Source organism: Prinia subflava, chromosome 5 (assembly GCF_021018805.1).
Source record: "Prinia subflava isolate CZ2003 ecotype Zambia chromosome 5, Cam_Psub_1.2, whole genome shotgun sequence".
Taxonomy (NCBI): Eukaryota; Metazoa; Chordata; class Aves; order Passeriformes; family Cisticolidae; genus Prinia; species Prinia subflava.
The window spans coordinates 5,290,615-5,301,426 of NC_086251.1; the positions used below are offsets into that span (position 1 = coordinate 5,290,615).

The 10,812-nt window shown below is 64.2% G+C and overlaps 3 protein-coding genes across 6 annotated transcripts; all 3 read right to left on the minus strand.

Moving 5' to 3' along the window:
* Positions 1-103: 103 nt before the first annotated feature.
* Positions 104-1,830, minus strand: NUDT8 (nudix hydrolase 8). The gene is made up of 4 exons (XM_063397730.1): positions 1,515-1,830; positions 1,316-1,448; positions 534-611; positions 104-459 (listed from the first exon to the last, which is right to left on the minus strand). The coding sequence occupies exons 1-4, from the start codon at positions 1,730-1,732 to the stop codon at positions 229-231; spliced, it is 660 nt and encodes a 219-aa protein (XP_063253800.1). The 5' UTR covers positions 1,733-1,830; the 3' UTR covers positions 104-228.
* Positions 1,831-2,609: 779 nt separating this feature from the next.
* Positions 2,610-5,900, minus strand: MTCH2 (mitochondrial carrier 2). The gene is made up of 13 exons (XM_063397725.1): positions 5,711-5,900; positions 5,539-5,623; positions 5,345-5,451; positions 5,193-5,219; positions 4,577-4,630; positions 4,438-4,495; positions 4,236-4,287; positions 4,088-4,147; positions 3,752-3,845; positions 3,596-3,643; positions 3,268-3,335; positions 2,943-3,018; positions 2,610-2,812 (listed from the first exon to the last, which is right to left on the minus strand). Exons 1-13 carry the CDS (start codon positions 5,795-5,797, stop codon positions 2,726-2,728), a joined length of 903 nt encoding a protein of 300 aa, XP_063253795.1. The 5' UTR covers positions 5,798-5,900; the 3' UTR covers positions 2,610-2,725.
* A 354-nt stretch (positions 5,901-6,254) lies between these two features.
* AGBL2 (AGBL carboxypeptidase 2) lies at positions 6,255-9,995 on the minus strand. 4 transcript variants are annotated; one of them, XM_063397717.1, is made up of 13 exons: positions 9,835-9,995; positions 9,622-9,747; positions 9,307-9,462; positions 9,146-9,214; positions 8,879-9,060; positions 8,038-8,802; positions 7,803-7,965; positions 7,560-7,686; positions 7,371-7,468; positions 7,184-7,293; positions 7,036-7,102; positions 6,840-6,926; positions 6,255-6,721 (listed from the first exon to the last, which is right to left on the minus strand). In XM_063397717.1, exons 1-13 carry the CDS (start codon positions 9,880-9,882, stop codon positions 6,272-6,274), a joined length of 2,448 nt encoding a protein of 815 aa, XP_063253787.1. In that variant the 5' UTR covers positions 9,883-9,995; the 3' UTR covers positions 6,255-6,271. The 4 variants fall into 4 exon arrangements, with proteins under 4 accessions (XP_063253787.1, XP_063253786.1, XP_063253784.1 ...); XM_063397716.1 differs by having other exon boundaries at positions 8,038-8,618; positions 8,881-9,029; positions 9,107-9,214; XM_063397714.1 differs by having other exon boundaries at positions 8,879-9,029; positions 9,107-9,214.
* Positions 9,996-10,812: the final 817 nt, after the last annotated feature.

Sequence of the window (10,812 nt, forward strand, 5' to 3'; positions counted from 1 at the left end):
CTCCTTGGGGACCCCACACTCCCTGTCCCCACCATAGCGGCACCAGGAATCCTCCTCCTGTGCCCGTGCCAAGGGACAGCTGTCCTGGCCCCATTCCACAGCTCAGAGCCCGGGGCAGTTCCAAACATGGCTTTTACTGAATCACAGTGTGCGACATCACTGCTGGCCCTGGAGCAGTCTCCCCTGTGCTCGGGTGGAGACCCCAGAGCCACCCCCTGCCCCTCCCGCTCAGGCCGGGGCTTTCCGGGCAGGCACGTGGGTCTTCCTGCGGTAGCGGCTGGGCACCAGCAGCTCCAGGGTCAGCTCGGTGACGATGGCCGTGAGCCCCCACACCTTGTGGGGGCCGTTGAGGAACACGGGCAGGGTGTACCCGTAACCGCTGGCCGTGCGGAAGTGGGTGTAGCCCTGGTTCTCCTCACGGAGCAGGTGAGCCAGGGGCAGGGTGAACACCTCCTCCACCTGTCAGCACAGACCGCAGTGAGCAGGGCCGTCTGCCCCGGGACGGGGAGCGTGCCTGGGGAGGAGTCACTCACCTCGTCAGGATTGGGGCTCAGTGTCAAGGACTCCAGCGGCCCCAGGTTGGCCACGACGGGCGCCACGGTCATTCCATGCTGGAAGCGCAGTCATTCCATGTCAGCAAGGGACAGGATGACAGCCACTCCCCAAAATGCCTGTGCCATGACCCTGCTGCACCCCATGCAGGCACCCACCATGTGTGTCACCCCCTCACCAATGCCATTACCTTGTGTCCTGACACCTTGAATCCCCAGAACTCTTGTCACCCGTGTCCCTGCTGACCTGTCCCTGTCACTTGTAACCCATCAGCTGTGTCCCTGTCACACCAGATCCACCACCCTTGTCCCTGCTGCCCTGTCCCCATCACCTGTAACACCTATCACCTGTGTCCCTCTCCCCCTGAACCTGTCACACATGACCCTGACATGGGTCCTTGTCACCCGTGACCCTGCTGCCTTTTTCCTGTCATTCCAATCCTCTGCTGCCTGCAACCCCTCACCTGTCCCTCTGGACCCCTGTCACCTTGCATTCTTGTCACCCATTTGTCACCCACCTCCCTGTTGCCTTGTCCCTTTCACCCAGAACCCTTGCTCTGTCACCTGTGTCCCTGCTGCTTTGTCTCTGTCCACTGAACCCCTTCTCCGTGTTCCTGTCACCCCAAACCCAGCACACCAGGACCCTTGTCCCCGTCACCCATGACCCTGCCGCCGTCCCTGTCACCTTGACCCCATCCCCGTGTCCCTGCCGCCCTGCCCTTTTGCTCTTGTCACGCGCCTCCCGGCCCCGCCGATCCCGGTACCCGGTCGGGCAGGGTCCGAAGCTGTCCCCAGACGCTGGCGGGTGCCACCGCCACCCCCAGCTCCTCCCGCGTCTCGCGCAGCGCCGTGGCCACCGCGTCCCCGTCCGCCGGGTCCCGCCGCCCACCGGGGAAGCTGCGGGAGGGATCGGGGGGGGGTCAGGGCCGGCCCGGCCCCGGTGCCCGCTCCCCCCGCCGGTACCTGACGTCGCCGCTGTGGGGGCCGGCGAGGCGGCGGGAGCGGAGCGTGAAGAGCAGCGCGGGGCGGCCGCGCACCGAGCACAGCGGCACCAGCACCGCGGCCGCCGCCGCTGCCGCCGTGCCCGCCGCCGCCAGCCGCGCCCGGCACCGCCGCTCGCTGTCTCCGCTCAGCACATCCCCGGCGTCCCCGGCATCGCCCGCACCGCCCGGGCCCGCCATGGCGCCGGCACGGGGCGGGAGGAGCAGCAAGGGAGGAGGGACGCAGGGAGGGACCGGCACCGCCCCCGCGCCGAGCCCGCCCCCGCCGCGGCCCTTCTGTCCCCTTCGACACCTTCCTCCGGTGTGGAACGGCCCCTGCCGGGTATGAAAGCACCTGCCAGCTCGGCCGTGCCCCCGCCCGGTGTGCGACGGCCGCCGCCAGGTGTGTGACCCACGTCCCACCTTCGCCATGTCCCTGCCAGGTGTGCAAGTCCTGTTCCAGCTGTGCAACAGTCCCCACCAGGTGTGCAACAACTCCTGCCAGGTGTGCAAGTCCTGCTCCAGCTGAGCAACAGCCCCCACCAGGTGTGCAACAACTCCTGGCAGGTGTGAGAACTGCATTCCAGTTTTGCAGCAACCTTCCGGCTCTGATGGCTGTGAAAGTCGTGCTCCAGCTGGGCTATAACTCTCATCACGTGTGCAGCAGCCCCTGCCAGGTGTGCAATAGCCTCCCCCGGGTGTGTCCCTCGTGCCGGTGTGTGACAGCCCCTGCCAGCTGTGTGACCGCACCTCCCAGCTCCACACAACCCCCTGGGTGTGCAAACCTCTGGCCAGGTGTGCAAGGCTCACCTCTGCCCCCTCCAGGGGCCTTGCAAGGACCCTTCCAGGTGTCCAACAACCCCTTTCAGGCATTCCCCCCACTTCTGACAGCCCCCACGGGCCACCGGCCCTCTGTGTCACCAGGGGCCTGGGGCTGTCAGGCAATTTCCCCTGTGGGAACAGCCTCAGCAGTGTCCGAGGTTGGGAAAAAGTTCTTGGATAAATCAGGGAATGCTGGTGACTGGCTAGCCCCTCTTCCCAGGAATCGCCCATGGACAGAGACTCTCACACCCGCACCTTCAGCTCTCAGCAGGAAATGATTTTTAAAAAAACTGTATAGAAATTATCACTTTCCATGATTCTTTGCTTCCAGAGCCCGGAATTGGCTCCACAACCCCACTCCCATCTCTGGAATTAGCGGAACCTCCTCTCCTCCCACACATATCGCTTCCCTGCTGGAACCTTGCGGAAGAACAGGCTGTTCCCTCGGCTCATGTTGCCCTGGAAAGGGAAAACGACCATGGAGGGGCCACACGAGCTCCAGGGTGGCCCCTCCAAGCCCCACGGGGCTCCCACCCCGCTCCTCTCCGTGTCCCGGTGGATGCCGGTGCATCCCAGCTTCAGCGCCTACCTCCCTGTGCAGCTGGCTCCAGCAATCCAGCCACGAGGAGTAGGTGGGTGCATAGGGAAGGAGACCCCCGGCCAACCTGGGGAATGGAGCAAAGACCCACCGGGAATTATTCCCACAGGGAATTATTCCCACCCGGGAATGACGCATTCCCTCTGTGGCTCCACACTGGGTTGAACCCCAGAACTACCCTCTCCCACTCCAAGCAAGGAGGGATCAACCTTGCGGAGCGCTGGAAGCACTTCTCCATCTGGGAATCTCAGAAAAGCAGTTCCAGGAGCTGATCCAGGGCAGAGGAACGCAGGTGTCAGTGGGATTGGGGACTCACCCGCAGTTGTTCACGGCCATCAGGTTGGAGACCAGGACGAAGGGGTAGGTCAGCATGCTGGCAAAGAACTGCAGGAAAAGCGGGCATCGGTGGGATGTCCCCTCTTCCCTCCACATGGGGAGAACCCCTGGGAGCTTCACCCCGGGGAGGGAGCCCACTCCTGCCACCTCCACAGGGTCACACGTGTCCTCCACGGAGCATCCCTTGGCCTGTGGGCTGATCTGGCTGATCCCAGCCTGGCTCCATCCCCACCCTGGCAGCCGCAGGAATCTGGGAACACACTGCTCCCTAGGAAAAGGATCCACTTGCTGCCCGTGGCTGTACTCACCCCAGTGACCGCCTGGGAGTAGTTCTTCATCTCGGTCATGGTGGAGACCTGATGGAGGAGCAACGGCACCTGAATCCCCCCAAAACGGGCTCGTGGCTCCCAGAACACCCCTGGAGCCGCCCCCACTCAGCTCCTGGACCGCAGAGCGGAGCCTACCCCGTTCTCCAGCGCGTACGTGTTGATGAGGTAGGCCAGCATGTTGCACAGCCACAGGGAGAGGATGTCCCCGAGGAGCCGCGGGATGAGGCCGCTGCAAGGCAAGAACAGCGGGAATGTCAGCTGGGGGCTGGGATGCGACAGCGCGGAGAGCTGGGAATGGCTGCTTTGGGACAGGGGCAGCTCCTCCCGCAGCAGCCGGGTGATGGGGGAACATCCCCGGGAGCAGAGATGCTCAGGTGATGCAGAGCTGCTGGAGGGATTCGAGACACTCCCACAGAGGCTTTGGGGCCTTTCCAGTGATGTCACCCCCGCCGTGCCCCTCCCGGCACTCACGCAAAGAATCCCAGGATTCCCTCTTCCCGGTAGATTGTGGCGAAGGCGCTTAGTGTCCCACTGGGATAGGGGAAAAGAGGAGAGGTAAGGTCAGGAGGATCCCAGCATCCCAAAGCCGCCCGGAGCACCCAGAGCCCACAGGCCATACCTGTACTTGGTCTCACGGCCGATGAACTGCACCATGCAGCGCAGGGTGATCACTGCGAGGACAAGGGAGGGACACGGGAATGACATGGGAATGACACGGGAGGAACACAGGAATGACATGGGAATGACACGGGAGGGACACAGGAGTGAGAGCAGGCACCTGGCACCGTGCCTCCCGCTCCCCCAGGATGGGTGGCACCTACCGTGGAAGGGGTGGGTGATGAGGGTGGCGGCGGAGCGGGCGACCATCTCCCGGGAGGTCTGGGAACAAAGGGAGCATCACCAGGAGGGGACAGGGGTGTGACATCCCACTGCCTTCCCCCTCCTCCTGTTGCTCCTCACCTCCTTGAGCACCCGCTCCAGCGAGGACACTGGCTCCTTCTTGCTGGGAACAGGCTGGAGGGGGGAAGAAGAGCTGGCTGGGAAGAGTTGCCTGGAGAGGGGATGTTGTCCCAGGGGTGGGAAAGGAACTCCTGGCCCCCCAGAGCGCTCTGGAGGCAGGGCTGGGGCTGTCCAAAGCCAGGGAGGGTGGGGAGGGAGAGAGGGAAGAGAGAAAGGAGAGAAGGAGAGGAGGAGAGGAGGGGGAGGAAAGGACGGAGGAAAACAAAGGGAAAAAGAAGAAGGGAGGGAATGGAGAAGGGAAAATGGAGAGAACAGAATGAAGGAAAGAGGGAAGGAGGGAGAAAAGAGGAGAAGGAAAAGAAGAAGAAAAGGAGAAATAGGAGAAAGGAATGAGGGAAAGAAGAGAAAGAAAGGAGAAGGGAGGAATAGAAGAACAGAGAAATGGAAAGAGGGAGAAAGGAGGAGATGGGGATGAGGGAAGGGAAGGGAAGGGAAGGGAAGGGAAGGGAAGGGAAGGGAAGGGAAGGGAAGGGAAGGGAAGGGAAGGGAAGGGAAGGGAAGGGAAGGGAAGGGAAGGGAAGGGAAGGATTCCCGTGGGAAGCATCTCTGCACCCACCTCAGCCAGATCGGCCTCCTCGTACCTCTGTGGAGCAAAGGGCAGGGTCAGCACTGCGCAGGGAGCCAGGGGCCCCGGTGTACCCCGGTCCCGGCGGCAGAACCGCCGGCTCCCGCAGCGCCCCGGGCCCAGCGCCCCACCCGTGCCGGTACCTGCAGCACTTTGCTGTGCACCACGGTGCCGATGGCGCTGGAGCAGAGGCGGGGGGTGAGGCCTTTGAAGAGTCCCGCTCTCCCGTCCACCTTTACGATGTGCTTGGCTGGGGACAGCGCGGACCGTCAGCCCCGGGGCGACCGCACGGCGGCACCGGGACGGCGCCGGGGCGGCCCCACCGAGGCGGACTCACCATAAGAGAAGAGGCCGGGCAGCTGGTATACCTGGCGGCCGAAGATGTTCCTCCCCAGGGTGGGCGGCAGCGGCTCGTAGCCCACCTGCAGCGGAGACGCTCAGGCTGTACCCCCCGAGCGGCCCGCACCGAGCGCGGCACCCCCTCTCGACCCCGCCATTCCCGCCCTTACCTGCACCAGCACCTTCACGTACATGAGCGGCTGCGAGAGCACGGTGAGCCCCGAGCCCAGAAGCACCTGCAGAGCCGAGTCCGTCATGGTGCCGCCCCGGCGTCACGGCACAGAAGGACACGGCCACGGCTGCCGCCGCTTCCGCTTCCGCCTCCTCGGTAGTTCCGGCGCCGCCGTGACGCACTTCCGGCCGCTGGGGGGCGCCGTGGAAACGCTCGGCGGCGCCGCGGGGCTGTTGCCATAGCAACGGGGCCTGTGGGGACACCGTGGGCACGGGGGGGACGGCGTGATGGCAGCGTGAGGAGACACCAGGGTGGCAGAGGGAGTGACACCGCCTCCCTAGAGTCAAGGTGACGCCATGGTGGCAGGGCTGAGGTGGCACCAGGCAGTAGAGGTGACGCCATGGTGGCAGGGCCCAAGGTATAGGCTGACACCATGGTGGCTCGGGGTTGGGCGCCACCAAGACTCTGCCCGGGCTTGGGGACAAGGGGACCCCTGAGGGGAGGGACATGACAATAAGAACAGGCAGCACCAAGCACAGACATGGAGGGGGCAGCATCTTTACTGCCGAGCGCAGGCACAGCACCGTGAGGCCGCTGCAGGGACGGGGAGGGGGCGAGTCCTGTCCCTGGGCCTGCGCCTGCCCCGTGTCCAGGATGGCCCCAGGATCGTTCCCACGGATGGATCCCGGGAATAGTCACTGGTGGCACCACCCTGGCAGGGGTTCGGTGGTGGCTTGCGGCGTGTCACAGCGCTTGTGCCACTGTCCAGCTGATGCCTTCCCATGGTGGCACGGCGGCCATTCCCTGCTTGAGGTGCCCTGGGAAGGGCCACTCCAGAGTCAGCTCCAGGCACCTCTCCTGCAATGGCAGGGAGGCCATTCCCTGCTCCAGCTTCCTTGACCTTCCCTGCCCTGGGAAAGGTGACACAGGAGCTGGCTCTGGGCTTCTCTCCCGCACTGCCACCTCCACTCTGGACACCAGGAAGAACTGGATGCCTGCGGGTCCCAGCCTGGGGGGCACAGGAGAGGGGTCACACTCACTTGAGGGGTGGGACAGCACTGGGGACAAGTGTCCCTGCAGGACTGTCCCCTTGGGGCCTGGATGGACTGTAGTGGCTCCAGGCTCACTGGGATGCTGGTGCGGCTCCGGTTTGTTCGGTGCAGGCCATTCCTTGCTCTCCGTCTCCGCAGCCGCTTCCTCCTGCGTGGCTCCATCTGTGCCGGGTGGTAGAGTGGCATGGGGACATCTCCACCCTCTGTTACCTTGTCCCACCCTGACTCTGCACCCCTCCCACCTCAAAACTGGTGGCACGCGGGGACTCACCGGCCTGCTGGGGCTGTGGAAGTCATCTGGGATCCCATCGGACACAGAGCTGTCAGAGCCACTGGTGCTGCAGGGGTAAAGGACCCCCTTGAGTCTGCAGCTCCCAGTGTCACCACGGGGTGACATGGGGTGACAGAGGATGACAAACCTGGACTCAAGCTCTGAGGGGGACACATCACTCCAGCTGCCTCCAGAACCTGGCTCACGACCCATCTGCCGTCGCAGCAGCGCGTCCACCTCCCCCAGGCACTGCTGGAGCTGTGGGACAGTGCTGGTGTCACCATGTCACCGTAGTCCCGGGACAACAGGCCACCCTGGGCCAGGTCCAAGCCCACCTTGGTGGGCGCAGGGTCGCAGAAGTCGAGCAGGGTGTCACAGAGGAGGCGGCCCAGCGACTTGAGGTCCTCCACGCTGAAGTGGGAGCTCCTCCCACCTGGAAGGGACAGGGAAAAGGAAATAAGGGCAGCTCCCCAAGCCGGGACCATCCCCCTGGCACCATCCCCATGGCTGTGGCAGCCCCTCACCCAGCGTGGAGCCACTGAAAGCCACTTCTAGGGTGTAGCTGTGGGAGACACCCAGGCGCCACATGGAGACCCGGCCTGTCCCCTCTTTGCTCTTCTGCACCTGGAACTTGCAGCTGGAGAAAGAGAACTGCGGGCCCCAGGGTCAGAGGGGACCCAACCCCGCAGGGACAGCTCGGGAAGGGGCACGGCGGCTGCTTTCCCACTGTCCCCACAGCACGTGGCTCTGAGGCATCCGTGTCCCACCTTGTCGGGGGCATTTTTGCTCAGCATCAGGGGGAACACGCGCTGCTGCAGCCGCGTCCCGGTGCCGTCCCCGCCGGCATCGCAGCCGTACATGAAGATGTTGTTCTTGCGGCTGTGCCCATGGAAGTCGCAGTACAGCACCACCTCCCGCTCCGCCAGCACCCTGCATGTGTCAGGACACGGCCACCAGCACCGCCACAGGATTGGCCCTGCTGGCTCCCCAAGCCCACCTCACCTCTGCACCATGGCCCGCAGGTGCCACACGCCGGGGAAGGAGCCGGGGAGCGCCATCCTGTAGGCCCTGTTGGGATCCCGTCCCGCCAGGGAGCAGCGGGAGTTGCCCACCACCACCCCGTCGGGGTTGAGCATCGGCACCACCTGGAAGATGAAGAGGCGGCGCAGGAGCTGCGCGTCCGCGTGGGTGCTCAGCAGGAAATCCAGGAACCCCCTCATGGCCCAGGAGCCGCCGCTCTCGCCGGGGTGGGCGCGGGCGCTCACCACCACCGCCCGCTTGCCGGCCGTGCTGCCCGGGCTGGTGATGGTCAGCAGGTAGACGGTGTTGCCGGCCAGGCTGTGGCACAGCGCCCGCACTGCGCAGTACCGCGAGCGCACCGGGTCGGCCGCCAGCGCGTGCAAGTAGCGCTGCAGGTCCGAGTAGGTGTAGGGGTAGCAGGCGGCAAAGAAGCACGTGTCACCATCGTGCGGGAAGCGCACCGTCCAGCTGAGCCGAAACGCCGGCGGCTCCCCCGCACCGCCGCGGTAGTAGCGGACATCGGTCCCAACCCGGCGCCAGCCTATGCCATGGCTCTGGGCATCCTGCTGGGAGTAGAGCAGTGGCTGCAGGCCCTGGCCGAAGAGGCTCTTGGGCTTGGCCATGTTGACGATGGTGAAGCGGTAGAGCGGCTCCTGCCGCGTGTTTTGGACACGGAAGTAGAACCACTGTGTGTGTTTGGCCGTGTACAGGTCTGGCCGCAGCATCAGCACGTACTCGTAGGGACCCCTGTGTGAAGGGAAGGGCCCTGCTCTGCATCCGGGTCTGACACGAGAGGCCCCGTCCCCCCCCCGGTGTCTCTTACACCTTGATGGCCTTCTGGAGGTTCCCACTCTCAAAGCGGGACTCGAAGAGCAGCGTGGTGTCGTGGGGACCCTCCAAGGGGACTGCTGGTGAGGAGAGTGGCCCTGGGGCCCCCCCGACCCGAGCACGGATAAAGCAGGAGCCTTGGAGCGCTGTTGGGGGAGCAGGGACGGTGGTGAGGATCTGGGGAGAGTGGAGGCGCTCAGGGTGCTGCCCCGTGCTCTGTTACCTGGGCTGGAGTGGTAGATGATGGTGCCTTGCTCCTCACCAGGGGTGTGCAGGGTCTGCTCTGGGTCCATGGGTGGGCAAAAGGGCTCTGGTTTGGGGGGGACCCACTCTGGGAGAGGGGGGGACACAGAGACAAATGCCATACGCACAACAGGGGTCTGGCACAGGGGTGAGACGGGGACACCTGAAGCATCCTCTCACCGATGTGCTCAATCCTCTCCTGGATGACTTCACACTCCACAGGCCAGCGTGGAGGTGGGAAGGAGAATGGAGCCTGTGGTTCTCCTGGAGACCTCCAGGGGTGCGTTGAGGGGGCCGGCCTGCCCTGCTGGGGGGTCTGCTCCACCACCTTGGGGGCTGCAAGAGAACCGGGAAGGGCTGGGGGTCTCCAGTGTAGTTAGGGTAGGAGCATCCCCCAAAACCAAGGCAGGGACAGGGAGAGGCCCTCCCACCACACTTGCATGCTGGGAGGACGCTGTGCTGGGGGGCTGTGAGGGGCTGCAGGGTCTCACTCACGGTTTGGCTCATGCCCAGGACCTTGCTGCCAGCCAGCGCTGGTGTTGCCCATGGTGGATGCCGTGGGATGCAGCCTGGAGGGTTTCCCCGGGGACACGGCAGTCTCTTCCCTGCCCGTCTTGTCGTCTTGGGGAGAAACAGCGCTGCAGCCAGGGGGCAGGAGGGGACACGGCTCAGGGACAGGAGGGGAACTGCACAGCGGCCAGGGCTCACCTCGGAAGTAGCCATAGAAGCGCAGGTGGGTGCGGATGAAGCTGTCATAGGGCTTGAGGAACTGTCCCCCACCAAACCCCCCCGGAGCCCCCTTCCCTCCCGGGGCAGCGCAGCGCCCCGTGGGCTCCATGCCTGTGAGAGCTCCGGGAGACCCGGAACAGCAGTGGCAGGGCTGGGCTGGGCTGGCATGTGGTTGCTGGGCTACAGGGAGGAATGGGGCGGTCCTGGAGCAGAGCTGGGAAAGGAGCCAGAGGGATTTCATAGGCTCATTAAGGTTGGAAAAGGTCTCCAGGGTCACTGAGCCCAGCCTGTGACCAATCCCTGTCTTGTCACCCACACCACAGCACTGAGCACATTCCTTGGACACCTCCAGGGCTGGGGACTTGACTACCTTCCTGAGCAGCCCCTTCCAATGCCTGACACCACTTTCCATGAAGAAATTCCTCACGTCCAAACTCAACTTCTGGCAGAGCTTGAGGCTGTTTTCCCTTGTCCTGTCCCTTGTTCCCTAGCAGCAGAGCCTGACACACCCCCTGGTTGCACCCTCCTGTCAGGGAGTTGTGGAGAGCCAGGTCAACCCCAGCCTCCTTTTCTCCAAGCTGAGCGTCCCCAGCTCTTCCTGCTACTCCAGACCCTTCCCTCACTCCATTGGCTTCTCTGGACAACCCCTCTCTTGTGACAAGGGCTCCAGATCTGTTCCCAGGGCTGGAGGTGGCCCAGCAGTACCAAAACAGGGGACTGTGGCCACAGCAATGCTGAGATGGCCCAGGTGCCATCAGCCTTTTGCCCACCTGGGTTCATGTTCAGCTGCTCTCACCAGCACTCCCAGAGCCTTTCTCAGCTTTCCAGCCCCTCTTCCCCCAGCCTGGAGCATTTCACAGGGTTTGTGTGACCCAAATGTAGGACCTGGCACTTTGCTTTTACTCTCACACCTTTAGCCTCAGCCCTTCAGTCCAGCCCATCCAGTTTCCTCTGCAG